Source organism: Eretmochelys imbricata, chromosome 26 (assembly GCF_965152235.1).
Source record: "Eretmochelys imbricata isolate rEreImb1 chromosome 26, rEreImb1.hap1, whole genome shotgun sequence".
In the NCBI taxonomy this organism is placed as follows: Eukaryota; Metazoa; Chordata; order Testudines; family Cheloniidae; genus Eretmochelys; species Eretmochelys imbricata.
In genome coordinates, this window is record NC_135597.1 from 13,491,826 (window position 1) to 13,519,200 (window position 27,375).

The 27,375-nt window shown below is 49.3% G+C and overlaps 2 protein-coding genes across 2 annotated transcripts in view; one reads left to right on the forward strand and one right to left on the reverse strand.

The window, feature by feature from the left end:
- The window catches only part of ELMOD3 (ELMO domain containing 3), a 71,776-nt gene that overhangs the window by 33,764 nt on the left and 10,637 nt on the right, over positions 1–27,375 (reverse strand). The window lies entirely within an intron of this gene.
- RETSAT (retinol saturase) lies at positions 281–25,600 on the forward strand. Its single transcript, XM_077805980.1, has 11 exons — positions 281–449; positions 2,887–3,069; positions 11,167–11,408; positions 11,949–12,150; positions 16,173–16,370; positions 17,793–17,912; positions 18,828–18,966; positions 20,598–20,707; positions 21,723–21,889; positions 23,543–23,702; positions 25,382–25,600. Exons 1-11 carry the CDS (start codon positions 290–292, stop codon positions 25,525–25,527), a joined length of 1,827 nt encoding a protein of 608 aa, XP_077662106.1. The 5' UTR covers positions 281–289; the 3' UTR covers positions 25,528–25,600.

The window sequence follows — 27,375 nt, forward strand, 5'->3', positions numbered from 1 at the left end:
GCCACATGGAGAATTACACTGGTATAGCTGAAGTAATATTATGCTGGCATCACTGTACTGGTCAGTTTCCTCATGTAAACAAGCCCTAAAAATTAACCCTAAGAGAGGGAGACTCAATAGGTGTTCAAATCTCTTCGGGGTTCAGGCACAGACTCAGTTCTTGACTGTGCCTTTAAGGGGAAGTTTCTGAATGAGAGCGGAGGACTTCCCCCTGGAAGGAGGGGCAGGTGCCCTTTCAAAGGGCTGCCCAGCTTTCAGGGGCATTCCTCGGAGAGAAATCACAGCAGTTATGTGGCTGTACTGGGTCCTGCTCGCCCTCCTGCTTCTCGCAGTGCTCAGGAGGCTCCTCAGGGGCAGCAGCTCCCCCAACCCTTTCTCTGCTGACTGCAGGAGGCCACCTGCCCCTCTGGTGACTGACAAGGATGTTCGGAAAAAGGTTATCAAACAAGGTACCTGAAAGTGCTTTTGCTGGCAGCACCTGCTCCAGCCACAGCTGGAAGGGGGGTGGGCGTGATGGGGAGTGCATAGAGGGAAAACGGCCCCTTACCCCAGCAGGTTGTCTGGGCAGAGGCAAGCCAAGAAAGTTTCGAACTGGGAGCTGTATCTTTCTGCACAGCTGTTCTCTCATTAGCCGCTTTCCAGATCTCCTTCTCCACCTCCCTGTCACCTTTGTCCACACACACACACGCTTCCTCCTTATACTCACTAGTGCCTGCCCACTTGCACCCCTCCACATCCACCAATATCTGAAAGTCAGTTCCATATACCCCATACCCACCAACACCTGCCAGTGCCCATGCCCCCCTCCCCAATAGCCAGGAGTACTTGTATGCACCCTCCAGCCTTTTCTCTCCCTGTGGTGAAAGCACCCTACCCCTTTCTGCTGGCCTAATTCATCCCTTGATTGGGTAATTTGCCTGAAATCAAGGCTGCTATTCCTCAAGTTAAGTGCATTCCCTCCCCTTTCTCTATACAGTCAAAGAGCTGTGACTCAGAGATAAACCTCTATGATTCCATGCGGTGGTTTGTATAACCGACCCTCATTGCCCCCAGGTAATGCCCACACCCTGTTAGGTAATGCCAAATCACTGGGCTGGTGTGCAGTTCAATCATCCGCATATGTTTCACTCATGTTCCAAAGTCTGGAACGAAGCGTTCTGTTTGTGGAGGGTAGGCTATAACTCTGCTCCTTGGTTCTCCCTACCCACCTACCCACTTCCACTTTTGCCTCTGGGACAGCTTCTTTTCTTAAAGCACTAAGGGGCATGTTCCATCTCTGGGGGGAATGCACCAGAACTAGGAACAGAATCTTGCATGAACATTAACAGTGTCTATTTTCACCTCTGGAAATTGTACTGCTCTCTCCACATCATGGGGAAGGAAGAGACCCTGCCCCCAAGCTTGTCTGTTATCTTTCATCAGATCTTCCAAGCATCACGTGTGGCATTTGGCACTTAGTCATGTGTGCCCACGTCCAAAAAAAATGTCAAGGGAGTCAGATTCCATTGCAAAATACCCCATAGCCTAGGAGATTTCCTAGGAGAAGCGCCCTGAGCTGCAACCCAAGACACCATGAGTTCTCTTCCCCTGGGCTGCTGTTAATATTTCTTCCTAACCAAGACCTCAGACCACTACTTTAGGGGCAGTAACTATCATTGATCCATCTTACAGATAAGGTAACAGAGGTTATGCAACGTCACGTCAGACAGAGCTGCGACAGAACCCTCATCTCTAATATAACAGACCCAAGTCTCCCCCACTTTGCCACGCTGCCTTTCAGAAGGACTGTGCCAAGCTATGTGCTTGGTTGTGCGCTAACCGACTACTAGAGCACACGGCTCCCAGAGCCAGGAAATCCTAATACTCAACATTCCCCTGCTGTGTAACCCGCTGACAAAGTGTATCAGGTCTCCCTCAGCAGGCTGCTCCACATGGAAGATAACAGCCTACTTCTGCCACTGGTTATTTGTGTAGATGAAAGGTATAAATACCAAGGAGCAGGAGAAATAGTTTACTGTGTGGTATGAAGGTGGTAGGAGTATAAAGGTAAAGCTGAGAAGAGAGAGATCTGGTCCTCCGGGAAAGGGTCTGTCCAGGGGAAATGTGAGACAAGGTGGGGGACCAATTTTATTGGACCAATCGGACAATCCTATTGTATGGGATGTTTACAGCTTGACTGGAGAGTGTATTTAGATGATAAGCCCTTTGGCAAGGACCGAGGATGATCTGGATGCTCTTCTAGCTCTGATTCTATCTGTGAAACTGAACTGGTGAAGCAGGAGAAATGTTGATCCTGAGCCTGGCTGTGAAAGACTGGTGTCACTCTTGGTTTTTCCAGGGGCAATTTGTAATGACCCTACTGGCGGGTGATGAACCTGAGCTTCTTTAGTAGCCCCACTCTCGGGAGGGTAATCTGCTGCCAGGATACATGACAATGCCCCACCTTTTATAATCGGTTTGATCTTGCCAGCTTAGCCAGGACCATCCCAAAACTAATCTTACAGTCTTGCACTTTACACAGTGAATATGGAAACCAGCTCTTTGCTCTTTTGCCAAGAGTCTCACACCTCTGTTACAAGAATGCCCCTCCCCAAAACTGGAGAGTGTCGGACCCGGGCCTCCATCCTGAGAAGCAGCTTCCTTGTGACCCGCCTTGCACTTCCCAGTTCCAGCAGGTTTGGAAAGAACAGCAGTTCCTGTACTATTTGTATAGCAGCCAGGGAATGCTAATAGGCCCGCATCTAACACGCAAATCCTTTAGAAGGTAAACAATGGCCCAATTTGGGTCTGGTCCTAGGAATGAGCAGGGGAAGACAGCAGGAGAGTTACTGACCCAGTTGTTGGAGGTAGCCACGTGTCGATGACAACTTTCTCCTTCTTCTTCAGCTTTCTCGGCTGCCAAGGTCCCCGAGAACCTGGATGCTGTTGTGATCGGAAGTGGCATCGGGGGGCTGGCCGCAGCCGTGCTCCTCTCCAAAGCTGGGAAGCGAGTGGTGGTTCTGGAGCAGCATGGGAAGGCGGGCGGCTGCTGCCACACCTTCAGCAAGAACGGCTTTGAGTTTGATGTAGGTGAGTCTGCCCAGAAACCAGCCAGGAGGGAAATCAGATGGCACCCGTTGAGAAATGGGCCCCGGCGGAGGGGGCAGGCAGTGCCTTTCCTTGGTAGCGACCGTGAATAAACAGGCCCAGGTCTTGAGAGAACTCTTCCTGAGCGTTCCCAGAAGGAAGCATGTGACAGAGCGGTCCATCACACAGCGGCCCGGAGGGCTGGTTTGTGAAAGGGCGCTATCTGATCTGCATTAAAATCCTCTCAAGCCCGAGGAGGAGTGGGAAAGGAGAAAGCAAGGAGTGTGCCTATCTGCAAGAGCACAGAGACCCACTTGGTCCAGATAGCTTGCAGAGTTGATTGGCCCCATAAGAGCAGAGAACTTCTGCAGCTGGGACTTCTGTGAGCCTATAAGCCCTGCGGTTGGAGTTCCTGCCTTGCAGAGTTTCCAGGGGCTGGACTGTAAACTACAACTTCTGTTAAAGTCACCGTATGCCCCTTGGCCCATCCATCCAGAAGTGAGTTCCGTGCATACGATTCCCTGGCTCCCTCCTACTCACTCTAAGGTGTAAACCTGCCCTGCTAATAAGTAGTCTATGATTTTTAACACCCACATCACTGGCCCCAGACTAGCATTGGCTTGTGCGTAAGCGCGTGGGATAAGTAATCCTGCATTCTTTTTGCCACATAAGGGATATTGAATAGCTGAGGCCAACCTGTCGAAGGTGCTACAGAAACACTATGGGTGTTCTTATTGTTACTTTTCAAGCAAACTAATATTTACAAATGCTGATGGGAGGAGGCAGAAACAGCACGGCGGCATTTTGGAAGGTTTTTTTAATAGACGAAAAAGGAGATTCCCGGACTATTCACAAATAGGTTGTAGGATTTCCCCTGCAGTGTGCCCAGAGCTATTTGAAATGCTTGACATTTTGTTGGTCAAAGGTGGCTTATGTAAAGTTGGACAAGTCTGGTGATGGGCGGGGCAGCCGCTCAGCCGGCTCTGAGCCAGAGGAGGGGCCAACAACCGGCTTCCCAGTTATAAAACCATTCTTGACTCTTCCGAGTCTCCCAGCAACCGCATTGGCCGGGGGCCGAAAGGTGAAGTCGGCGTGAAGCTAGCCCTCCCCACACAGTAGCATGTAGCTGGACTCAGAAGGCAAACGGGTTTATGTTGCCTGGATTACACACCTTTGAAAAATCACCCCCTGAGCACAGGGAGCAGATTGTTTGCTGAGCTTGTAAAATGTTCCCTAAGGACTAGATTGAGCTGGGTTGACAGGTGGCCTGTCGCTGTCCTGCCTCGAGGAGGAGCTCTGGCAAGGGATTGTGCTTTGGGGCACAATCCACCCCCTCTTTCACTCTTGCTTGTGGTGCGGGGGTGTAGGGTGGGAATACATTACTTCAGTCCAGATCCTCAAGGACTTCCAGCCCAGATCCTCTGGAGTTAGACACCTAAATACTTTTGTGGCACCCCTTTCCAGAATGCTGCTTACTCTCTCCTGTCCCACCCCTCACCCCATTAGTCCAGGGGGAGGAGCAGACAGCAGCAGGCTTCTGTTTTTCAGGGTTTATTTGTAGCAATTTTTGAGTTCTGCGTGGATGTCCAAAACTCAGGGGGTTTCAAGGTTTTCTCTTTGTATGTACCAGGGGTGGCCAAACCACAGGTCGCAAGCCCCATGTGGCTCTTTTACAGTTAAAGTGCGTTTCGCGGCGGTCTCCACCTCCATTCTCCGCCTACTAGGGGAGTGGGGGGGGAGAGCTTCAGGCTTTAGACGCCTGCTGGGGCTTGGGGCACACCCAGCTCTCGAACTTCTGAGGATTCACAGATTCATAGATATTAAGGTCAGAAGGGACCATTATGATCATCTAGTCTGACCTCCTGCACATTATTGTATGCAGCTCAGAGGGTCAGTAAGTTTGGCCACAGCTGGTATATACTATAATGAGTAACGCGTATATATTGTAATCACAGTTGCCGACTTTCACACGGTAAATAAGCACTCCGACTTTTACAATAAGCCAAAAATCAAACAAATCCCGTTTCAAAACAAGGCCAAAACCAGCCAATCCCTAAGAACCCCAACTCTCTATGTGACTAGATCCCCACAGCGTGCAGTCTGGGACTGTGGTGGGCCCGCTGTGCACCCCGACTCTCTCCCCTCCCCCCCTGCCCCTGCTTGCCGGGAGCTGATCAACAAAAAGAAGCAACAAGCTACAAGCCAAAAACTAGCCAACAAGCAACTCCCAAGCCAATTAAGCCAAAAACAAGCCCAATTTCTGCATTTTTTTCACGGGTTCGGCATGTCTGATTGTAATGAGTAATCTCTTTGTGATGTTCCCTAGTGCACTTTAACGTCGTACTCTTTCTAACAGTGGGTACCAGCAGGCTCTACACAGAGCAATTAATTAATGCACATGTTAGTGCCCTTTAGAAATCATATCCCTGTAGTTCACAGGATAGACCAGCCCTTAGATACAAGCCAGGGAGCATGAATTGAGTAGATCTTGTCAATGTTTTTGCAGTGCTTATTGGATAAACACGGTTCTTTGAGTATGGGCTGTGTTGTATTAGTGATTTTAGGTTTTAACCGACCCCTAAGCATAAGCAAAGTAGCTCAACAGCAGGTAGAACACTCCTTTGGTTTTCCCATCTCACCCCTAAAGGAAGCCAACGTTTTCATTCCCTGCAGTAACACCCTGAACATATGTCTATTTATTTGTGGCAGCAGAGAGCTTACGCTCGCACAGCAAGCTAGCTTCGTGCTTAATTACCCCAGCCCCTGCATTGCAATCCCTGAGCAAGGCAGCGCTGGTGGGCTGAGAAGAAATGCGTAGTACGTGCTTTCCAAATGTTCTGGCAATCGGCAGATACTGAATGGCTCCCGGGGGTCACTGGTAACTAGCAAAGCTCAGAGTAGCCCTCATGCTCCTTAAAAAGATGCTGGGGACAGGGTTAGGGCTGGGGCCGAATCCCATCCTATGAGCAAGGAGATACAAATGGCTCTGTTGCAGTCCAGTCTTCAGCTGCACCCATTGCTCATTGCGTGCTGCTGAGAATCTGGCACCAGGTCTAAGGATTCAAGAACGAAACCGTATTCTAAGAAGTTGCGTGTGTGTCTAAGGGTGAGTCTGCACTGCAGCCGGGGGGTGTGACTGAAGATATACCCCAGATAGCTGTAAGACTAGCTGCCCCCCTCAGGCTCCTTCTCTGCTCTTAGTACGACACATGCTGCAGTCACACCTCTGGCTGCGGTTGTAGAAAAGCTTGTCTCCTATTGTTTTATTTGAGAACAAGTTCATGTCCTTAAAAAGACTGAACTGTAATGAATACACACATGGAGTAGGGGCAAGATCTGAATCCACTGCCTTATACCTGGTGTGTCATTTACAACAGCGTAGAGCAAGTGTATAAATCTGATCTGGGGGCCTCGAACACCCAGTTGGTACAGACGTCAGTGGCATAAGAAGGTGCCCAGCAGGGATGATCAGCTCTGCAGTCTTGATCATGGCATTTCCTTCCTTTTTAGGTGCTAACATTTGCCATCTGAAAGGTCCTCTTACCATTATATTTTTTTTCCTTGTGGATCTAATTGGTGTGCGCTTAAAAGGAATTGCAAATAACACATCTCTACTTTCAGAGTAGCAGCCGTGTTAGTCTATATCCGCAAAAAGAAAAGGAGGACTTGTGGCACCTTAGAGACTAACCAATTTATTTGAGCATAAGCTTTCGTGAGCCACAGCTCACTTCATCGGATGCATGCAGTGGAAAATACGGTGGGGAGATTTTTATATACACAGAGAACATGAAACAATGGGTGTGTCATAAATATAAGGGGAAGGGTAAACCCCTTTGAAATCCCTCCTGGCCAGGGGAAAGCTCCTCTCACCTGTAAAGGGTTAAGAAGCTAAAGGTAACCTCGCTGGCACCTGATCAAAATGACCAATGAGGAGACAGGTTTCAGAGTAACAGCCGTGTTAGTCTGTATTCGCAAAAAGAAATGGAGTACTTGTGGCACCTTAGAGACAAGATACTTTCAAAAGCTGGGAGGAGGGAGAGAAACAAAGGGTCTGTGTCTGTCTGTATGCTGGTCTTGGCCAGGGATAGACCAGGAATGGAGTCTTAGAACTTTTAGTAAGTAATCTAGCTACGTATGTGTTAGATTATGATTTCTTTAAATGGCTGAGAAAAGAATTGTGCTGAATAGAATAACTATTTCTGTCTGTGTATCTTTTTTGTAACTTAAGGTTTTGCCTAGAGGGGTTCTCTATGTTTTTTTAATCTAATTACCCTGTAAGATATCTACCATCCTGATTTTACAGGGGGGATTTCTTTATTTCTATTTATTTCTATTTTCTATTAAAAGTCTTCTTGTAAAAAAACTGAATGCTTTTTCATTGTTCTCAGATCCAAGGGTTTGGGTCTGTGGTCACCTATGCAAATTGGTGAGGCTTTTTATCCAACATTTCCCAGGAAAGGGGGGGTGCAAGTGTTGGGAGGATTGTTCATTGTTCTTAAGATCCAAGGGTCTGGGTCTGTAGTCACCTAGGCAAATTGGTGAGGCTTTTTACCAAACCTTGTCCAGGAAGTGGGGTGCAGGGTTTTGGGAAGTATTTTGGGGGGAAGGACGCGTCCAAACAGCTCTTCCCCAGTAACCAGTATTAGTTTGGTGGTGGTAGTGGCTAGTCCAAGGACAACGGGGAGAATATTTTGTACCTTGGGGAAGTTTTGACCTAAGCTAGTAAAGGTAAGCTTAGGAGGTTTTCATGCAGGTCCCCACATCTGTACCCTAGAGTTCAGAGTGGGGGAGGAACCTTGACAGGGTGTTACCATACACACTGTAACGAGAGTGATCAGGTAAGGTGAACTATTGTGGTAGCACCCATTGTTTCATGTTCTCTGTGTATATAAAATCTCCCCACTGTATTTTCCACTGCATGTATCTGATGAAGTGAGCTCACAAAAGCTTATGCTCAAATAAACTTGTTAGTCTCTAAGGTGCCACAAGTCCTCCTCCACATCTCTAGTAATACCCTTTCCTATAAGGTTCCCACTGATTTAAAATGAAAATTAGATTGGGGCCTCTAACTATAAATATTTATGGTATGTAGCAGGTCTTCCTGAACACACATTTTAGCAAGAATTTAGGAAATAGTTTGAACTGTTTAAACAATATATGTTCACCTGTATAAACGCTATATATTTTGTACATATCCTGAAAACTAGTCTTCGAGGCCTAATTATATAACGTAAGAAAGATTTTAAGATATGAACACCTGCAGTTAAGGTAAATTTTTATAATATGCCTGCCTTTTTTAAAATAGACAGATATTGATGCTTGATTTGACATTCAAATTTAACTTTTTCCCCTCTAATCTCAGATGTAGTAAGAGTATTGTTAAAATCCCTGTAAGGTCTTCATATTAGTTGTGAACATGCAAGTGTTTGACACGTGATTATTATGTAAGCATTGCTTTTAACATAATCTTAGATCTGGATTTTGAGAAGCCTGAATGCTCTGAGTATGGATTTTGCTGCTCTTCCTTTTCCCCACTGTAAGCTAGATAATTGATTGACTGCCCTTCAGATACTGGCTTGTTTTCATAGGAGCAAACAGAATTCTGAGACATGAAGGAAGTGCCAGAAACAATACCCAGCAGGGAATGTCTCTACCTCTCTTAGTCACAGTAATGTTGGTGACTAAGATAATTTTAATTCCCGGATAAAAACATAGTTAATTGGAATTAAGGTTGAGAGTACATATAAGTCACTTAGAGATAAAAACCATTAGAGATCTTGCATTTCTTTCCAAAGCTAGCCTTTCAAACCCAGGGAATTCACAGGTAAGGTTAAACTTAAAAGAAATCCAGACATATTAGAGTAAGAAATGCACAGCTAAGTCACTCAACCAACTTAACTCTGTCTTGCAGTGATGCTATGCAATAACCACACAATTGTAAATTCAGATTCCAAGGCCAGAAGAGAACCACTGTGATCATCTAGACTGACTTCCTGTATCGCACAGGCCAGAGAATTTCCCCAAAACAACTCCGGTTTGAACTATTTTTAGGAAAATGTCCAATCTTGATTTTAAAATTGGCGGTGATGGAGAATCCAGCCCAGCCCTTAATTAGGGTTGCCAACTTTCTAATCGCACAAAACCGAACACCCCTGCCCTGCCCCTTCCCCAAGGTCCCACCCCTTCCTTGAGGCCCCACCCCCACTCACTCTATCCCCCCACCCTCTGTCATTCACTCTCCCCCACCCTCACTCACTGGGCTGGGTCAGGGGGTTGGGGTGTGGGGGGAGAGGAGGGCTTTGGCTGTGGATGCGGGCTCTGGGGTGGGGCTGGGGATGAGGGTACAGGAGGGGGCTCTGGGCTGGCGGGTAGGGCCGAGGGGTTCGGAGTGTGGGAGGGGCCTCCGGGCTGAGGCAGGGGGTTGGGGTGCGGGAGGGGATACAGGCTCCGGGATGGGGTCAGAAATGAAGGGTTCAGGGTGTGGGAGGGGGATCTAGGCTGGTGCAGGAGGTTGGGGCCTGGGGGTGAGGGCTCTGGGGTGGGGCCGGGGATAAGGGGTTTGGGGTGCAGGAGGGGGCTCTGAGCTGGGGCAGGGAGTTGGGGCACGGAGAGGGTGCGGGCTCCAGGAGGGAGTTTGGGTGTGGGAAGGGGCTTGGGGCTGGGGCAGGGGTTGGGGTGTGGGCTCCGGGAGTGAGTTTGGGTGCAGGGGGGGGGCTCAGGGCATGGGAGGGGGTGAGGGTGCAGGAGGGGGCTCAGGGTGTGGGAGGGGGTGAGGGTGCGGACTCTGGGAGGGGGTTTGGGCGTGGGAGGGGGCTCAGGGATGGGGCAGGGGGTTGGGGTGTGGGAGGGGGTGAGGGGTGTGGGCTCCGGGTGGTGCTCATCTCAGGCAGCTCCCCGCAAGCAGCGACATATCACTCTGCTCCTAGGTGGAGGCGCGGTGAGGCGGCTCTACGCACTGCCTCCACCCGCAGGTGCCAGCCCTGCAGCTCCCACTGGATGCAGTTCCTGGCAAATGGGAGCTGCAGAGCCGGGGGAAGGGGCAGTGCACGGAGGCCCCATGGCCGTCCCTCCATCTAGGAGCCACGGGACACGTTGCAGCTTGCAGGGAACCGTGCGGAGCCAGGTAGGGAGTCTGCCAGCCCTGCACCAACTGGACTTTTAACAGTCCAGTCAGCCATGCTGACCAGAGCCGCCAGGCAACCCTACCCTTAATCAGACACCTGGCAACCCTACCCTTAATCAAGTTGTGTTCCTAGATTTGATTCAACTGGCTCTTTTTTTAAAGACACATTAGACTTACAGTTTTAACAGTGACCTCAGCAATATGAAAGCAGAATAATTTTCCAAAGGTACAGACTGTGAGGTTGTCAGATGTGTTGATTTGTTGAGATACATGAGTATGGGGTCACCCTTCAGGTTCTGTGTGAGAGCAAGCAGGATGAAGGTGGGGTATACGCTGCTTTTCAGTAGGCATTAGAGGTGGAAGTGAAAGCCTCATGGAGTGTTTATCAACAGAGCCATAGGAGGTGTGGGACAAGGAATGCTGGAAATCTTACCCTTACCTTCTTATTTCCATGCTTTTGAGGATTTGACTGGGTGGAGTGTGTCCTGTTGCAGCCTTTCCTGTCACAAATGTATTTGTTAAAATGCCCCTCTAGCCTTTTGCATGTGCGGTAGAACCTCAGAGTTACGAACACCAGAGTTACGAACTGACTGGTCAACCACACACTTCACTGGGAATCAGAAGTACACAATCAGGCAGCAGGAACCAAAAAAATAAAAAAGCAAATACAGTACAGTACTGTAATAAATGGAAACTACTAAAAACTAAAAGGGAAAATTTTAAAAAAGATTTTTCTTCTACATAGTAAAGTTTCAAAACTGTATTAAGTCAATGTTCAATTGTAAACTTTTTAAAAGCACCACCAGAACGTTTTGTGCAGCATTACGAACATTTCAGAGTTCCAAACGACTTCCATTCTTGAGGTGTTCGTAACTCTGAGATTCTACTGTATCTAGCATGTCACATAGCCACATCCCATTGCAATCTAATCTCTGGGCTGTGGCTTTCTTGTGTAACCATTCGCCGTTGCCTTCCAGGTATTCATTACATAGGGCAGATAGGGGAGAGGTCCCTGATGCGTTTCCTTGTGGACCAGCTCACGGAAGGGCAGCTGCAGTGGTCCAAGATGCCGTCTGTCTTTGATGCAGTAGTTCTGGGGGAGCCTGGAAACAGCAAAATGTATCGCTTGTACAGCGGGAAGAAGGAGTATGTCGAAGGGCTAAAGAAACAGTTTCCAGATGAAGCCGTGGCTATTGAGAAATTTGTGAGACTTGTAAAGGTAACACTGGCTTTGTCTTTATGATGTTAACTCCTCCTCTCCGAGTCTCAATGGTCATCCAGCTAGAACAACACCCTGCACTTCAAACACAGGGATACACGAGTGTCCAGCTCTTCCCACTGGGATGCTGTGATTTTAAAAAGGATTGGATTTTTGGGTGTAAGATGACGACTGTCCTCAAGGTGGTACGGCTACCGGGGTTGCCTAAGGGCAAGCGCGTCCTGTCGGAGGAAATGACCCCTGGGCCAAGGTGTTATCAGAGATCCCTGGGGTGTCCTGCATGTCAGAGCTGCTGGGTAACTAACATTCTTGAGCCAGAGTGGGAGACTGAGCTGGCCTTTTGGTACTTTATCAAGTGACTGGCAAGAAGGCAGCTTGTGGGCAGCTCTGGGAGCTGCTGTGTGATCAATGTCTCCCTCTATTCAGCCAAGTTCTCTGGCCCTTTGCCTTGCAATGGCAAAACTTCACGGAACTTCTGCTCCAGCCCAGTCCCCAAAGCCATCTGTGATACTTCACAGCTGTTGCTTTTTCCCCTTTCAGAGAGTTGCTCAAGGAACTACGCACATGACTGTTCTGAAAATGTTGCCTGTGCCCCTGGTCAAGTTCCTGAGCCGCACCGGCCTGCTGGCATGGTTCTCCCCTTTCTTTAAGATGACGTCCCGAAGCTTGACAGACGTGGTCAGTGAACTCACCACAAACGAAGAGCTCAGAGCGGTATTTAGCTATATCTTTCCCACTTATGGTAGGTGACTTGTTTTTAGCAGACAGACCAGTTTTCTGGTATAAACCCTCTTCTCCGAAAATATCCTGCCTGGACTGCCCTGTGGTGCATGGGAAACCTTGTCCATTCCTTGTCCCCTTTCGCAGAAGTCCATGTTTTAGCTCTGGGGTGCTGGTCAGAGTCCAGTTCTGACCTTTACTTTCTGCAGCCCTGAGTTTTCCTTGCAGTTTCCATCGGGCACAATTTTCTTCACACCCTGCTCTGAACTCCTGTTTTTGCTTTGAGCTGCTAACCCCAGAGATGGCTGCTTTTAGGTGGGTAGAACAGTTGGCTTGTATGGGGAAGTAGTAGTGAGCTTTATAGTTAGGCTGCCTAACACTTTCCAGTATAAAAGACTTTTGTAACCTCTTTCTAAGAAGCTCTGACATCTCTGCCGTCTACAGCAGGCCTCTGAAATTCATCAGGGAAAGCCCTCAGGTTAGAGAAGTGCCTTTTCTTTGTCTGATGAAACTCCATTCGGGTTAAACTACTGAATACCACCATTTCCCTTCTGTCACGTGTGCTCCCAAGGTAAAGTGGGCAGCCTGCCAAAATAATCAAACATGAACATTCTAAAGGGGTGGGCCCCTGCCCTCCCACATGTTGCACTGGGAACATCTGGAAGCTACCAGAACAGCTGGGGCGGGAATCATAGAATCATAGAATCATAGAATCTCAGGGTTGGAAGGGACCTCCGGAAGTCATCTAGTCCAACCCCCTGCTCGAAGCAGGACCAATTCCCAGTTAAATCATCCCAGCCAGGGCTTTGTCAAGCCTGACCTTAAAAACCTCTAAGGAAGGAGATTCTACCACCTCCCTAGGTAACGCTTTCCAGTGTTTCACCACCCTCTTAGTGAAAAAGTTTTTCCTAATATCCAATCTAAACCTCCCCCACTGCAACTTAAGACCATTACTCCTCGTTCTGTCATCTGCTACCACTGAGAACAGTCTAGAGCCATCCTCTTTGGAACCCCCTTTCAGGTAGTTGAAAGCAGCTATCAAATCCCCCCTCATTCTTCTCTTCTGCAGGCTAAACAATCCCAGCTCCCTCAGCCTCTCCTCATAAGTCATGTGTTCTAGACCCCTAATCATTTTTGTTGCCCTTCGCTGGACTCTCTCCAATTTATCCACATCCTTCTTGTAGTGTGGGGCCCAAAACTGGACACAGTACTCCAGATGAGGCCTCACCAATGTCGAATAGAGGGGAACGATCACGTCCTTCGATCTGCTCGCTATGCCCCTACTTATACATCCCAAAATGCCATTGGCCTTCTTGGCAACAAGGGCACACTGCTGACTCATATCCAGCTTCTCGTCCACTGTCACCCCTAGGTCCTTTTCCGCAGAACTGCTGCCTAGCCATTCGGTCCCTAGTCTGTAGCGGTGCATTGGATTCTTCCATCCTAAGTGCAGGACCCTGCACTTATCCTTATTGAACCTCATCAGATTTCTTTTGGCCCAATCCTCCAATTTGTCTAGGCTTGGCTTGGCTCGGCTGGCTGGCTTGGCTCCCCCTTCAACCACACACATGGAACTTGTCTTCAGTGTCCCATCCTGCCTCTGGGTGCCTCACATGGGGCAGGAACTTGCTCCCAACACCAGGGGAAGGGACGCTGGACTCCCCACAACCACTCCCCAGCTCCAGCTTCTGGCCCCATCAGACCATCCTCTTGTCTGGAATAACAGCCTTCTCCAGCCGTCCGTGAACGTAGCTAGTCCCGCAGGTTGAGTGGAAGCCGTCCGTGCCGCAGTGTTAAAGGTTCAGGGTTCAAACTCTCCTGATGATTCAGGGGTTGTCAGAGTTGTACATACCAGAATTTGTTTTTACGTTTTTCCTGCCCCCCCAAAGAAACCTAGGAAATCACATATAAAAACCTGCGTCAAAGTGATGTTATATTGTTTGCAAAGTCAAGCACTCAAAAAATGATCAACCTGAGGTTGCCCAGCAACCTTTACTCTGATCCTGGTGCATACAATATATGGGACTGTCTTTAATTACAGGATGAAACACCATGTGTTTCCCCCAGGATCCCTGCCTCATTCAGTGCGCAGGAGAGACATGCAAGGGGGCAGAATTAAGGTGGGATGGGCAACTGTAAAGCTGGCATTTCCTAACGTTGCAGGGCTTGACTTTGCAACCTAAATCATGCTCTTTTAGTGCAGCATTTTAAAACATGTGTCTACCATACAGTTTGTAATAGGTTTTTCAGATCTACCAAGTACACAGGGATTTTCGCATGAAAGGTGCTATGTACACGTCAGGGTGCGTTATCAACTACTAAAAGGTCATGTTCGCTTTCAACTCCATTAAACAGAATCAGGACCCACTGAGTGGGAAAAGAAGATCAGTGGAGAGTAAAAACCACGTGAAACCCTATTTTAAAAAAAAACCAGCAGGGGTTGGAGAAGAGAGATGACAGCAATATACAAGTTAATGGTTGGGGTGACTCACACGCAGGCATTTGCTGGGCTGGGTCAGACAAAAAATTTGCTAGCATGCAAATTTCCAGATGACTGCAGAATTAAAGTCAGGAGAAAGCCAACTGTCAGTCCGAGTGGTGCAAGTTGCCATCCTCAGCTGCCTGCAAAATCGGTGCTCTCCAGGCATGAGTCTGGATGATCCAGCCCAGCAGAAAGAGAAGCAGACCCAGCTGCCATGTGTGTGCATAGATTGCTACTACCAGAGGTGCTATGGAAATTATTAAAACTTCTGGCTTAGTATGCCAAGCTGCTCTCAGACACTGGCACCCTTTAGTCAGAGATTTATAGATTTAAAAAAAAACTATGAAAAAAATTAAGAGCATTGTGATCATCTTGTCTGATGACCTGCATATCACAGACCATAGAATTTCACCCAGTTACTCCTGTCTTGAGCCCCATAACTCAACTAGCTAAGAATATCTGCCAGAAAAGCTTCCAGTCTTGATCTGAAGACTTAGAGATAGAGAAGCCAGCACTTCCCTAGGAAATCTGTTCCACTGACTAATCACCCTCACTGTTACAAATTTGTACCTTCTCTCTCATTTGAATTTGTCTGGCTTTAAGTTCCAGACAAAGTTAGTCCTAGGACTCCATCTCATTTCTCCAGATTTGTCTATAAAGGTTTAATTGTGTATTAGTTATAACTAGTAAAGGACAGCATTGCCAAGTCTTGCACTGTTATCCAGAATCTTAAAGCCCCAGCTCCTGGTGGTCTTAAAGCCCCAGCTCCTGGAGTCAGGTTATTAGGTAACTGTAAACATCTTAAGCCTAGTTTTCACTTAAAAAAAATTCTGGCCCCCGGTTGGGGAGAAAAACTTGAAAACATGAACTGTCTTATGGTGGCTGTGCTCTGACTGATCAAACTGCTCACTTTATGATAGAGACTGTTCCTTTGTCTGGCCCCCTATTCTCTGGAGTGCCGCAGTTCTTGGCCCTCTGCTCTTCTCTGTCTAACTTTTAGACCTATTATCTCTACTCTGAGCAGGTTTACCCTGCCAGTGTTAACTGGCCACACCTTTCACCCCCTCTTCCATCCCCGTCCACCCTCTGTGTACCTCTTGGTTTGTCTCAGCTTCCTTCAGCTAGCTGTCACCAAAACAGAGTACCCCTCTTAAGCAAAAGGAACATCTCCCCTGGGAGCTGCATATACTTCCTGACTGCACCTTCCACTGCCCGTAACCTCAGCATAATCTTTAACCCAAGACTTCCCTCCTCCTCCAGTGTGCATCTGAGATTGGGTCCGAGGAGATGTAGATAGAGTTGGTGTCATCTCCAAATTAGTGTGATGGTCTCCCTTAGTCTTCAAACCATAGCAGGAAAAGAGCTGTTAGTCATTTATTCATTGCAGCATTGCTCCGTACACTGTGTTCTCAAATGCATTGTCTAGTTTCAGCGGCTCCAATGATGGGAGACCGTTCCACAGCTTAATACAGCTCTCTTCTCAGTTAGGCTGCCCGAGGAAGAAACGCAGCAATGAAAAGTTCTGTATGGGAACAATCCCTCTTCTTTGCTCTGTCTTCCAGGAGTGGTTCCAGCCAGCGCCAGCTTCTCCCTACATGCAGTTCTTGTGAATCACTATATGGAAGGGGCATGGTATCCCCGAGGTGGCCCCAGTGAAATCGCCTTCCACACCATCCCAGTGATTGAGCAGGCTGGCGGGGCTGTTCTAACCAAGGCGGTGGTGCAGAGCATTTTGGTGAATGCAGAAGGCAAAGCCTGTGGTGAGTGAGGCTGGGTCAAGCCTCTCCCTTCAAGCTCACGTCAGCCCCTATATCAAAGAGGAACAAGGTACCCTCTGCACAGATCCCAAACTGCAGAGTACAGAGCGTGTGTGTGTGTGTGAGGATGCGTGCAGAGGAGCTTGCCCTGCAGAGGAGCCAAGGAGCACTAGAAGGGCTGGCCAGCTGCTGGAGATGAGCCAGCGCATTGCAGGCAAAGTAGAGAGACTGGGGCTTTGTTCTGCTTTCCGTGCAGTCAGCCAGCTGGCCACCATCTCACCCTCCCCTCCCCTGGCACTGCCCCCTGCCTAATTCCAAGGAGCTCTGGCCCCAGCTGCCTGTATGCTGGGCCCATGCAGGCCACCAAGTTATCTAGATCCTGATATGGCATCTCAGACCCTGCGCAGGACTCTATTGAAGGAATATGTTCAATATTCCTAGTGAAGGCATCGAACTGCATGTGAGAGATACGTCGCCTAATGCACTGCTAGCTGGCGCTCAGCTCATTGTGGCGATGACGGGGGTTTACGAACCTATGGAGAATGGGGAACTATTGCAGAGAGCAGGGCAGGGTGTTCACAGCAACCTGCACGGCTAAGCAAGTGAGCGGCACCTTATTGGACGGAGAGTGGAGTCTCGGTTACCCTGAGACAGGAATCTGGAGTGTGCCAGATTCTGTCTGCACCCCAGCACAGACAAAAAGGAGTTGGGGCCCCATGGAGATGCAGCTGGGCCCTGAGGTCATTTTTACAAGAAGGAGGGGAAGGCAGAGCTGGAATGGCGATGGGTGTGAGGAAGAGGAGGGATAAGTCACCAATAGACACACCTTCCCCACAACGGCTCTCAATCTGAACTATTTGCATACTGCCAACCCCCATTCCCAGTGACAAGTACCCCCTCCCTGCTGTCCAGTCCTAGCACCTCCCCTGACAACTCCAGCTAAGGCCCTTTTCTGACAACCATCCACAAAACCCAATTCCCCTCCCAGATGCCAGCTCCCCTTGTCTCCCATCAGTGGCAAGGAAGCCAAGGTCAGCCCTGTTTTCACAGATGCAAAACCTCCCATTAATCTCTGGCCTCAGGGTTTTCTATAGCATCCACCACGGCAGTATCTTGGCATCTAGAGAATGGATCTAATACTTCCCAACCTGTGAGCGCCTGGAAATGCTAGAAGTGCCATCAAAAAGCCTATAAATGCTCTCCCCGGTTATTTATGTTTTTGCCCCCATGTCCAAATGCTCCTGTGGTAAGTCCCTGCCCCATACTCGATCCAGCCTCCTTCCTGCACCTGACCTGATCACACACCGTTTGTGTCTGTCACTCCAGCCCCATGAGAGTAAAGGGCTTCTGCCCCCGGCCAGTGCAGAGGAAAGTGGCCTAGGGGTGGATTATTAATTTTTTTTTCATCTCACCTTTTCCTTTCAGGTGTTAGCGTGCAGAAAGGCCAAGATCTCGTGAACGTCTTTGCTCCTATTGTGATTTCTGACGCTGGAATATTTAACACCTATGAGCGGCTTTTGCCAGCGGAGATACGAACTTCACCTGGTAAAACACCATAAGCTTTTCCACAACACCACTGCACTTAACAACGGGCAGCTCCTGAGATCTAAAATACTAAAAATCCTTGTTGTACTAATCTCCTCCCAGATCAGTTCCCCACTAATACTGGACCATATTCAACACATGGTATTAGAGGGGGGTTGCTTGATAGCAAGTCCTATGGTTAAGGATGCAAAACTGTTTCCATTCCAAATGATTTTGTGGAAAAAAAATGTTTGAAGTTGTTTCTGTTTTGCAGAGTTCGAAATCACCCACTTTCCTTTTTTTTAAATTGATTGTTTTCATCATATTTTTATCAAAACCAGTTATAGAATTATCACAACTCTGTTGACCAAAAACTGCATTTGTTTTACACTAAAGAACAGGCTGTCAGTACACGAAAAACTTTGAAAATGACTTCAATGCATTTTGATAAAAACACTGATTTTAAAAGCATGATCCACAATTTTGCCAAGTCTTTTGGTTTTGTGTGGGGGAGTTATTTTTCTATTGACAAAACTTTTGTGCAAAAATTTGAACTAGGTCTTCTGGTACTTGAGGTTTCAAGGAGATTTAAGTACATGGAAAATTTGAAGTGACAGTAACATGGTGAGCTAATGGGAGCCAAATATTAAATTAATCAAAATTTCAAATTTAGGGTCTCTGTTACTCTTCTGTAACTCAAATAGTTGGACCAGATTCTTCAAACTTGGCAGAAATCTTCTCCTTTGCCTCTAGTGTAAATCTGGGAAATCTGAGGCCAATCCCATTTGAAAAGCCAAAGGTATGGAGGAAAAGGGCAGGATTTAAATTGGGCATGGAAGCTGGGCTCAGTCTTAATTAGGGAGAAGCTACCACTTCTCCATGATGCAGCCATGGGGGATGGGAGATTAATCTTCTGTTTGCTGCCCCCGTGTGCAGATATTCAGGCTCAGCTTCGCATGGTGGATCACGGCCTATCAGGGTTCAGTGTCTTCATCGGACTCAAAGGCTCAAAGGAAGAGCTGGGACTGGAAGCCACAAACTACTTCATCTACTCACATCAGAACCTGGATGAAGCGTAAGGAGAAGCTTTGCTTCTGCGGCTCAGCATGCCTCTTCCCCAGTTGGCATCCGATTTACTTTATATTTGACAAGCAGGATGGTACCTATGCAAGCCCTGGCTAGTGCCACAATATTGTTACCCACCTACGTGTTCTGCTGGAGCAAGCGACAAAGTCCGCCCAGTCCCCAGCCGTAAAATTGTCCCTCTCAACTTCAGGGTGAAGCGTGACGGACAGAATTCAGAGCAAACAGTTGGGTTCTTGCCCAGGAGTCTGTCTCCAGTTCAGAAGACGTGAATCTCTTCAGAGGGGCCCAGTAGAGTTTCCAATAATGTCCAAGTTGGAGAAGTGCCCAGGTCCCCTAATTTATCACATGGCTAAGTTCAGATGTGGGGTGACTTGCAGGGAAATGACAGCAGCACCCCTCCAGGAAAGGTTACAGCAGGAGGGGCGTCACACACATTGGAAGGTGGAGACGTTTGCCTCATGCCAGCACAAAGGACCGCCCTGGTCACCTAGTCTGACCTGTGCTACAGGGGAGCACGACAGGCACCCAGCTTCACCCAACTCATTCTGCCACACGCAACCTTAAGCATGACCCCAGCAGCATTGACAGTGAAATGTCTGTTCATGCAAGGAGGTCACAATCTGGGTGCTGGCCAGTTGGCATCACACAGCACATTCAGTTCCCTGCTTTACCAGAGGCTCCCTGGGTAATTTATTGCTCTGTACCTCATTTCCTAACCTGCAAAATGGAGATAACCCATCATTTGTCTTGTCTAGTTAGCAGGATAGAGACTCTCTCTTATGTGAGTATATACAGGCCCAAGCACAATGCCCCAGATGTTACAGTAATGCAAATAATAAATAGTAGTAATTTGCATGGCACCATCACAGATGAGGCGAGGCAAGGTATGGTCTTGAGGACTCAAAAAGAACCTCCAGCCTCCAGAGGTTCCCATATCTTCCAAACCAGAGGCCGCTCTCTCTGACCAGTAGGAGCAAGGATGAGAAGGTAGATTCAGGAAACCAGTCGCCAGATATAACCAGGAGCTCGACAGATCAATGTTTAGGAGGAAAGTGTCCAGTAGAACACCCAAGGCTTATAAATATAAGCCACTCACAGGTTTCTTCTGTGCAGTTGCTGATTCAGGCACTGAGGGGATGCTGTCTGTCTTTGGATTTTGTACAGCACAGCAAAGGAAGCTGATAAAACAATTGGATAAATACCAGCGAGAGAAAATCCCATAGCGTTAGTTGCTCATGGCTGATAACGAGGGATTACCCAGCTGGCATGGAACAAAACTCTCCGCCTTGCATACCTGGTGAGGCCTCCAAGTGACGATCAGCCTGAGACAGGGCACGACAAGATGGTTTTAGGCCCCATTTTTGCTATAGAGGAGAAAGATGTGAATTAAACAGCAGGAGAGCAGCCATTTGCTGGTGCCCCAAGCGCATTGGGGACTGCTCTGGTGCGGCATAAACCACCCCAGAGAAGTGGTGCCCGCATGGTCGCTGCGGAGATTCCAGAGCCGGGGGGAGGTGTTTGCAGCAGCATGGTGCTGCCTGCCTGTTTCCTCGTGCACATGTACTGACCTGGTTGATCGTGAGCCAGAGCTCATGGAAAGGCTTCTCTGTCTCTCTGCAGCATGAATTGCCTCCTTACTGCCTCAAGAGAAGAAGCTGCAGAGAACATTCCTATGCTCTTTGTTACATCTCCGTCATCCAAGGACCCCACCTGGCAGGAGAGATACCCAGGTAAGGGTGGTCTCTGTACCATGGCCGGAACAACTCTGCAATGGGGTGGGGGTGGGAAGTCTATTTCTAGCCCTTGTTTTCAGCGTGCTGGCCACAAGGAGGGATTTTTCTCGGACGTTTGAGACAACAGTCTTTTCAGCCGCTTTCTAGTTCTTCAAATGCGGACTAAATTAACTGTCTTCCATGGGCGGGAGGGAGGGGAAGCTAGTTTTCTCCATCAGAAGCTGACGTTTTAGAACTTTCTGCTCATGTAGAGAGCAAGGGGACACGAGAAGAGACGGTTCGGCACTGCGTTGCCCTCTATTGCTAACCCCTTGGAGGTTTAACTGGAAATTAACCTGCAACAGCAGAGTCAAATCCCCATGGAGTTAGAACTAATCACTACCTGGGTGGGCTGGAATTATGGAGGTTAAATGCAAAAGCCTAGCCGCTTACCCCAGCAGTCTTACTTCTGCCACATAGGTGCTACACACCGCATTTCATTGCTTCTACCCAAGAAGCATTTAGAATGGGCCATTGCTCAAGACAGGGCATCGTGCTGGTGGTCTGTTCTGCTGTGGGAATTAATAAATTCCTAAGAAGACTTTGGAAGTTAAGCTCCCAGGCAGTGGAGGCAAACGAGAGATTGGAAAGAGCCTTGCCTCTGAGGGTGGGGCGCTCATGCTGGCCAAGAGGAGCTCCTCTGTCTTGGAGACACCGAGCTGAGCGAGTGTCGTTGGTTCAAGCAGGCACAGATGGTGCACCAAGAAGACTCACTTGACGTTTTCTGGATACCTACAGATGACACCCAAGATGGGTGGGTAAAAGCAGAGGCCATAATGAAGCCAAGGAGCTGAAACACGGGAAGCCAAAGAAGCAGGACATAGGCACTGGTGGAACTGGACAGAGGGAGAACTGTCTGTTAGGAGTGAGTGGGGACACATGGCACCTGACAGCAGAAGCTACCACCTGCCATAGCTACAGTTGTCCTCCAGTGGTGACAATGCAATAAACACCTAGCGCTCTGTCATTCTAGGCAAGTCGACTCTGTGCATCTTGGCGTTTGCAAAGTATGAATGGTTTGAGGAATGGAAAGATGAGACGGTCCAGAAGAGGGGAGCAGTATACGAGAGCCTGAAAAACACTATTGTAGAGTCCATTCTGAAGACTGTTTTGAAACTCTACCCTCACATAGAGGATAAGGTAAGGAAACCTTTATTTATAACACAATCACCGTTGCTCAGCAGTGTTCTCTTGTGGATAACATGGCTTAAGAGTCTGTTATACAGGGAAGGACCATGTTGGACTCAGGAACCTCTGGGTATGACCTGGGTGAGCCACCAGCCTGACTTCCACACACAATGCAGTGGGGAGGTGGCAGATCAGGGAAATCTCTTGCAGGGAGTCAACCCCCTAGTTCCCTTGACGCAGGGAGTGGGCAGTGCAGGGACCTCTTCAGGTCTGAGTGGCAAGAGGCTGACCAGCCAGCCACCTGTACTGATGTGGGGATAAAAATCACAGTTTCTGTATTGGAGCATAGAGGCTCTTTGCAAGCCCAGGCCAGCAACGTAGAACTCCACCCCCCAAAGCAGGGAACAGTGCGACAGCCAAAATCTACATACACTGTCCATTCCCATAGCTGTTCAGTCCTATTCCACCGCAGCTGCCAAGGTCACCCCACATAGCCTTTGCCCTGCCCAGTGTCTGAGGTCAGTATCCCTGGGGTATTAGCTGTATGCCCCACTGTGGTAGTGGATTTCAGCATTCTTTCCCCGTTAGGAACAGTCACCTGTTACAACACAAGTCTGTAATATTGGGAACTAGAATATGCTACCACTTCTTTTTTTTTTTTTTTCCCAGATGTGTGGCCCATTGACCTTCTTTCAAAACATATTTTTATTTATTAAGAGTGGGAGCTCTTTGAGGCAGGGACTGTCTTTTGACTCTGTTTGTATAGCACCTAGCACAATGGGGTCTTGGCCCATGACTGACTCCTAGGGGTTATCACAACACAGACCCGTTTTGCAGTGTATTTATATTGGGAGATTTTGGCCTTTTCAGGGAGTTTTGCACTCTTGGAAAGCAATAATTGCACCAAAGGAAAAGCTTTGGCGAGGTGATCCCCTGCACGCCACAGCTTGCGTATGCTATGCATTGCGAACTCTGTCCGTTGTGCACAGTTGCTTTGGTGTATAAACGGTTTTAGTTAGATAGCAGTGAGGCCCAGCTGCCAATGTGCCCTTAGCTGTGTGGACATGTTGATTTCTGGTGTGCTTATTATGGTGTATTATCCACTAGATCTCCGCATTTTTTCTGCATGGCCCTCCCCAGGGGACAGACGTTGGTGATGGTGACTGACTAAAGCTGAACGGCTAGGAGAACGGGCAGCATATATATGGGTTTATAGCTTTACCTGGCCTTTCCAGGCTTGGTGGGGTAGGGTTATGCATTGCTGTCCTCTTTGTTCCCCCCTCCCCCTCCCGGCCATTTCTATAGCTGCTACAACAACTCTTCCCAAAGCAGAAATGCAGGTGCTAAGACACCCAGGACGTGCCCTACAAGGTGCAACGGAAGCAGCAACGAATATCCTGGCACCATCCAAAACTTAGGAGAAAACCAAGTCCCCAAGGAGAAACTGGGGGAGAATCAAATCAGTAGGAATGGGAAGTGGCTGATTAGATCATTCCCTCTGGCTGCTGCAGCAGCAACCCCAGGAAACGCGCTTTCTTGGGCAGAAGAGGCTTTTCAGATTTCTGCGGAGCTCCAGCAGCCCCCTTATCTGCACGGGCCCAGCTCAGTTACTGTGTCCTGCACACAGGTCTTGGGGGGCTCCCTTAATGCCTTTCTCCTCAACAGATCGAATGCGTATCGTCCGGGTCTCCACTCACCAACCAGCACTACATAGCTTCCCCCAAAGGAGAGCTGTATGGAGCTGCCCATAGCATCTCTCGCCTGCAGGCTGAAGCTACGGCCATGTTACGCCCTCAGACCTGTGTGCCAAACCTCTACCTGACAGGTACGCTACACCGAGGGGGTCTCGGCTGGATCGCCCCACTCCTGACTCAGTTTCCCTGAGCATGGCTGTATTTTCGCCTCCGTTTCCCACAGCCAACCTGCCGGGCTGACTTTCTATCCGGGGAACGCCTTACCTAGCAGAGGGTGATGTTCAAAGCGTCTTCAGGGCTAGGGAGAGAGAACTGGACAATGCAGCATAGAGAAGGGATGGAAATTGAATTTCAATTATCCAGATGCTTCCCCAGTGGCTCTTAGCAGCTCACCCTGTACCCCATGTAGCTGACACCACCGCGTCCCGGGAAGTACTGCCAATACCCCTTCCTTTTTCCTGAATTTTTAAAACCAACCAGGAATGAAGGGGTTAAAGTCCGCTAGCGGAAAACCCTGAAGGATGCGATGGTGAGAACATAACAGACCAGGATTTCTCTGAGAAAGGAGGGATGTCACAAGGGCTAGTGAGAGACTGGCTCCAAGACCTGAGACTCTGGGGAAGGCAAGCAAGTCGGAGCAGACGGTCTTAGGCAAGGTGGGCTGGGGTAAGGAAAGAGCAGTGCTGAGGTTACTGCCGGGGGCGGGGGGGAAGGAAGTGGGGAAACAAGCAGCCCAAAATCTCTGGCAAGAACCATAGCAAGTGAAAAGAGGGCTGAGCGTGGCCACCATGGCGCTGTCTTACTGAGCCAGCTGGCAGGCGGCTCCCATGCTGCTGCTCAGAGCTTTGCCAAAGCCACAGAGCGACCCCAGCAAGGCCCTTCAGAGCCGCGCGGGCAGCAGGGGAACCATCAAGACCCCTCCGTTTCATGCTGCTGGAGCTCCGAGCAGCAGAGCCTGGTGTTAGTCAAGGGGAGGATGGCCCACAATGGAGACAGGGGCACAAGTAGAGAAGACCCGCTCCCCTTGCAGCAGCAGGGGGCACTGGAGGCTCAGTCTTTCCTTCCAGCTAACGGCACCTAATAACCAGAGGAGATACAGGACAGCACCCGGGTAGAAATCCGGGCACCCTGCCCCTTAGCATCTGCTAGGAGCAGTGGGCTTGGACCTTGCCTTCTGCCCACCCGGCACGTTAGCGTCTCCCTCTGGTGAGTAGGTGTCCCCACCGTGAGTCCGAGCAGCTCAGTGTTGGAGGAGGTGGCTAGCGGGGGTCATGAGGCCCCATGTTCCCTGATACCTCAGTTAAGGAGCTAGAAGAGGAGGCAGGGGAACAGTCCAAAGGCACAAATAGCAGGTGCCCAGCTCCCAGCGGCTAACGGGCTGCCCGGAGAGCTGCCCTAGGTGCATGGGGAGCTGTGCCCAGCAGGGAGGAATGCTGACAAGCACCTGCCAGGAGAGGAGCTGGCACAGCCGTGCACCAGGAGGGAGATGCCAGTAGCTCGAGGAAGGCGAAGGGCGCAGCGGGTTGGATACGGCAGCAACGAAGGCTGAAGCGAAGGGCTGCTCGGCAGGGGGCAGATAGGGTGGGAGTGATTTGGGGACAGGCAGAGGGCAGGTTGGTGGGTGGTCAGGCAGGACCCAGGATTGGCTGTAGCGCCAGGCTGTCAGGGTAACCCCCTGCAGGAATGGCGGATTGCCAGGCTCTCCACCAGCCCCACTGGGCTCAGCGCAACCCCAGGCAGTGCGTTCTTGGGGGCCCCCTCTGAGCGGTGCCTGGGAAAGCGGCTGTGACGGCGTGCCATTGTCTCCTAGGGCAGGACGTAAGCTTGTGTGGCTTCATGGGAGCGCTGGTAGGAGCCGTCCTGTGTGCCAACACTGTCCTGCAACGCAACCTCTACAGGGACATGCTGCGTCTGTGGCGAAAGAGCCCGGCTAACAACTCCAAGAAGAAAGACTGAGCTCCAGGGACCCAGCCAGCCAGCCAGCGCCTCTCTGCCTTGCTCCCCTTCCCCCATGGCTGTGCCCTAACTCAGGCCCAGACACTGGGTGTCTGGTCACTTGTAACACAGCGTGACTTGTAGGACTTTTGTTTTTAAATAAAAATTAACCAAAAAAAAACCCACCGTACAAATTTTTAAAGGCTCAACTCTGTGGATTAAGCCAGGGACATCACTGCTACCTCGGTGGTGCCTAGAGCCAGCCGCCACTCCCTCCGTATCTACAAATGGCTCTCAGGTTTGCCTTGGACCTTGGCTGTTCATTGCACACCTGCTTCCCAAACCCCGTGCCTCGTTCGTAGGACGCACCAGGGAGCAGAGTCCAAAACCAACAGCGTTCACCAGCTTCCGGGTTGACCATCTCCAGAGTGGGATTCGTTCCTATGCTTGTAATCAGCTAGGCAGGAAATCCAGGGGCAGCAGGTTTGGATCCAGTAAGGGGCCTGATGCCGAGCACCTTCCATCATCGAGTCCTAGGAAACTGGTTCTAAGATGGCCACCGCCAGAAGGTGCCAGCTGTTTTTTAATACATGGTCACAGTTCCTTCCTTTCTCACTGACTGTGGCCCCCTCCTGCCTTACCCTCTGCTGGAAAGTATTCTCAGCTACCTCCGAGGGCCTCCCTACAACCAGGAATAGCGCTGCCAGGATGGCTATTAGCCAGGATGGGCAGGGATGGTGCCCCTAGCCTCTGTTTACCAGAAGCTGGAATGGGCGACACAGGGTGGATTACTTAATGATTCCCTGTTCTGTTCATTCCCTCTGGGGCACCTGGTACTGGCCACTGTCAGAAGACAGGACACTGGGCTAGATGGACCTTTGGTCTGACCCCGTCTGGCCATTCTTATGCCCCTTCTGGGTCACTCCAGGGTCTGTTACTCATAAAGCCCTTCCTCTATGCCCCCTGCTCTGGCCTGTCTCTGCTCCCTGCATGCATCACAACTCACCATGGTGTCAGAACTGGTTGGATCCTGCCACCAGAGAACAGAAGGGGTAGAGAGAGACTAAGGTTTTGTTTACATCAGAACTGCATTGGTTCAGTTAAACTGCAGCAAAATGCCATGTGGATGCTCCCCTGCCCCATTTGACTTAATGCTCACTTTAGCTAAAGTAGATTCCCTCTTTCAAAATTTTAAAACCTGATTTAGCTTAACTCAATAAGTGCCTACACAGGGTTTTGCATTGATTTAACACAGTTTCTTTTCAGATGTCTACACAAAGTTGCAGCAGGGTCCTTTAGCTTATTTGTTTAAGCCGGTGCAGACAGCAGTGTGGAACACTTTGAACCTGGTTAGAGCAGTTTAGCTTGTCCCTGAAAATTTACACAGGGGCAAGCTAAACTCATCTTACCCAGGCTTAAATCAGTGTAGGAGTCTCCACATGCAAAGCTGTCTTGGGTTTCACTAAATCAGTTTAAAAACAATACTCACTCTTCTGCTTAAAAGGGAGCAGCCTTGTGGATAGGCCAGGCCTTTAGTTAGCCTGGTGCGACTTGGAATCTAAACAAGACCCGTGTCCGTGAGATCCCTCCCCACAGCAGAGAGGCTGCCGCCCACCACTCCTCATGCCCTGAAGCAAGGCCACTTCTGATTTTAATCATGAGTCTCACTACTTGGTGCATTTCTTAAAGTCCCAGCTCCTGGAGTCATGTGATTAGGTGAGACTATCAGATTTCATTTTTTTAAAGAAGTTTCTAGCCTTCCTGGTTCCCCATACAACAAGCTTGAAAGCATGACCCAAGAACTCCCTGAAAACTCAGAAAGCAAACGTAATGAACTCAGAATTTATTTTTTCTTTTAAAGCCAATCTC

What these genes read in the sequence shown, in the direction of transcription:
- RETSAT (XM_077805980.1), top strand. Translation starts at nt 290, where the DNA reads ATGTGGCTGTACTGGGTCCTGCTCGCCCTCCTGCTTCTCGCAGTGCTC. An exon ending in CGGCTTTGAGTTTGATGTAG is followed by an intron (nt 3,070 to 11,166) that starts GTGAGTCTGCCC and finishes GTTGCCTTCCAG; the next exon opens with GTATTCATTACATAGGGCAG. An exon ending in ACCCTCACATAGAGGATAAG is followed by an intron (nt 21,890 to 23,542) that starts GTAAGGAAACCT and finishes TCTCCTCAACAG; the next exon opens with ATCGAATGCGTATCGTCCGG.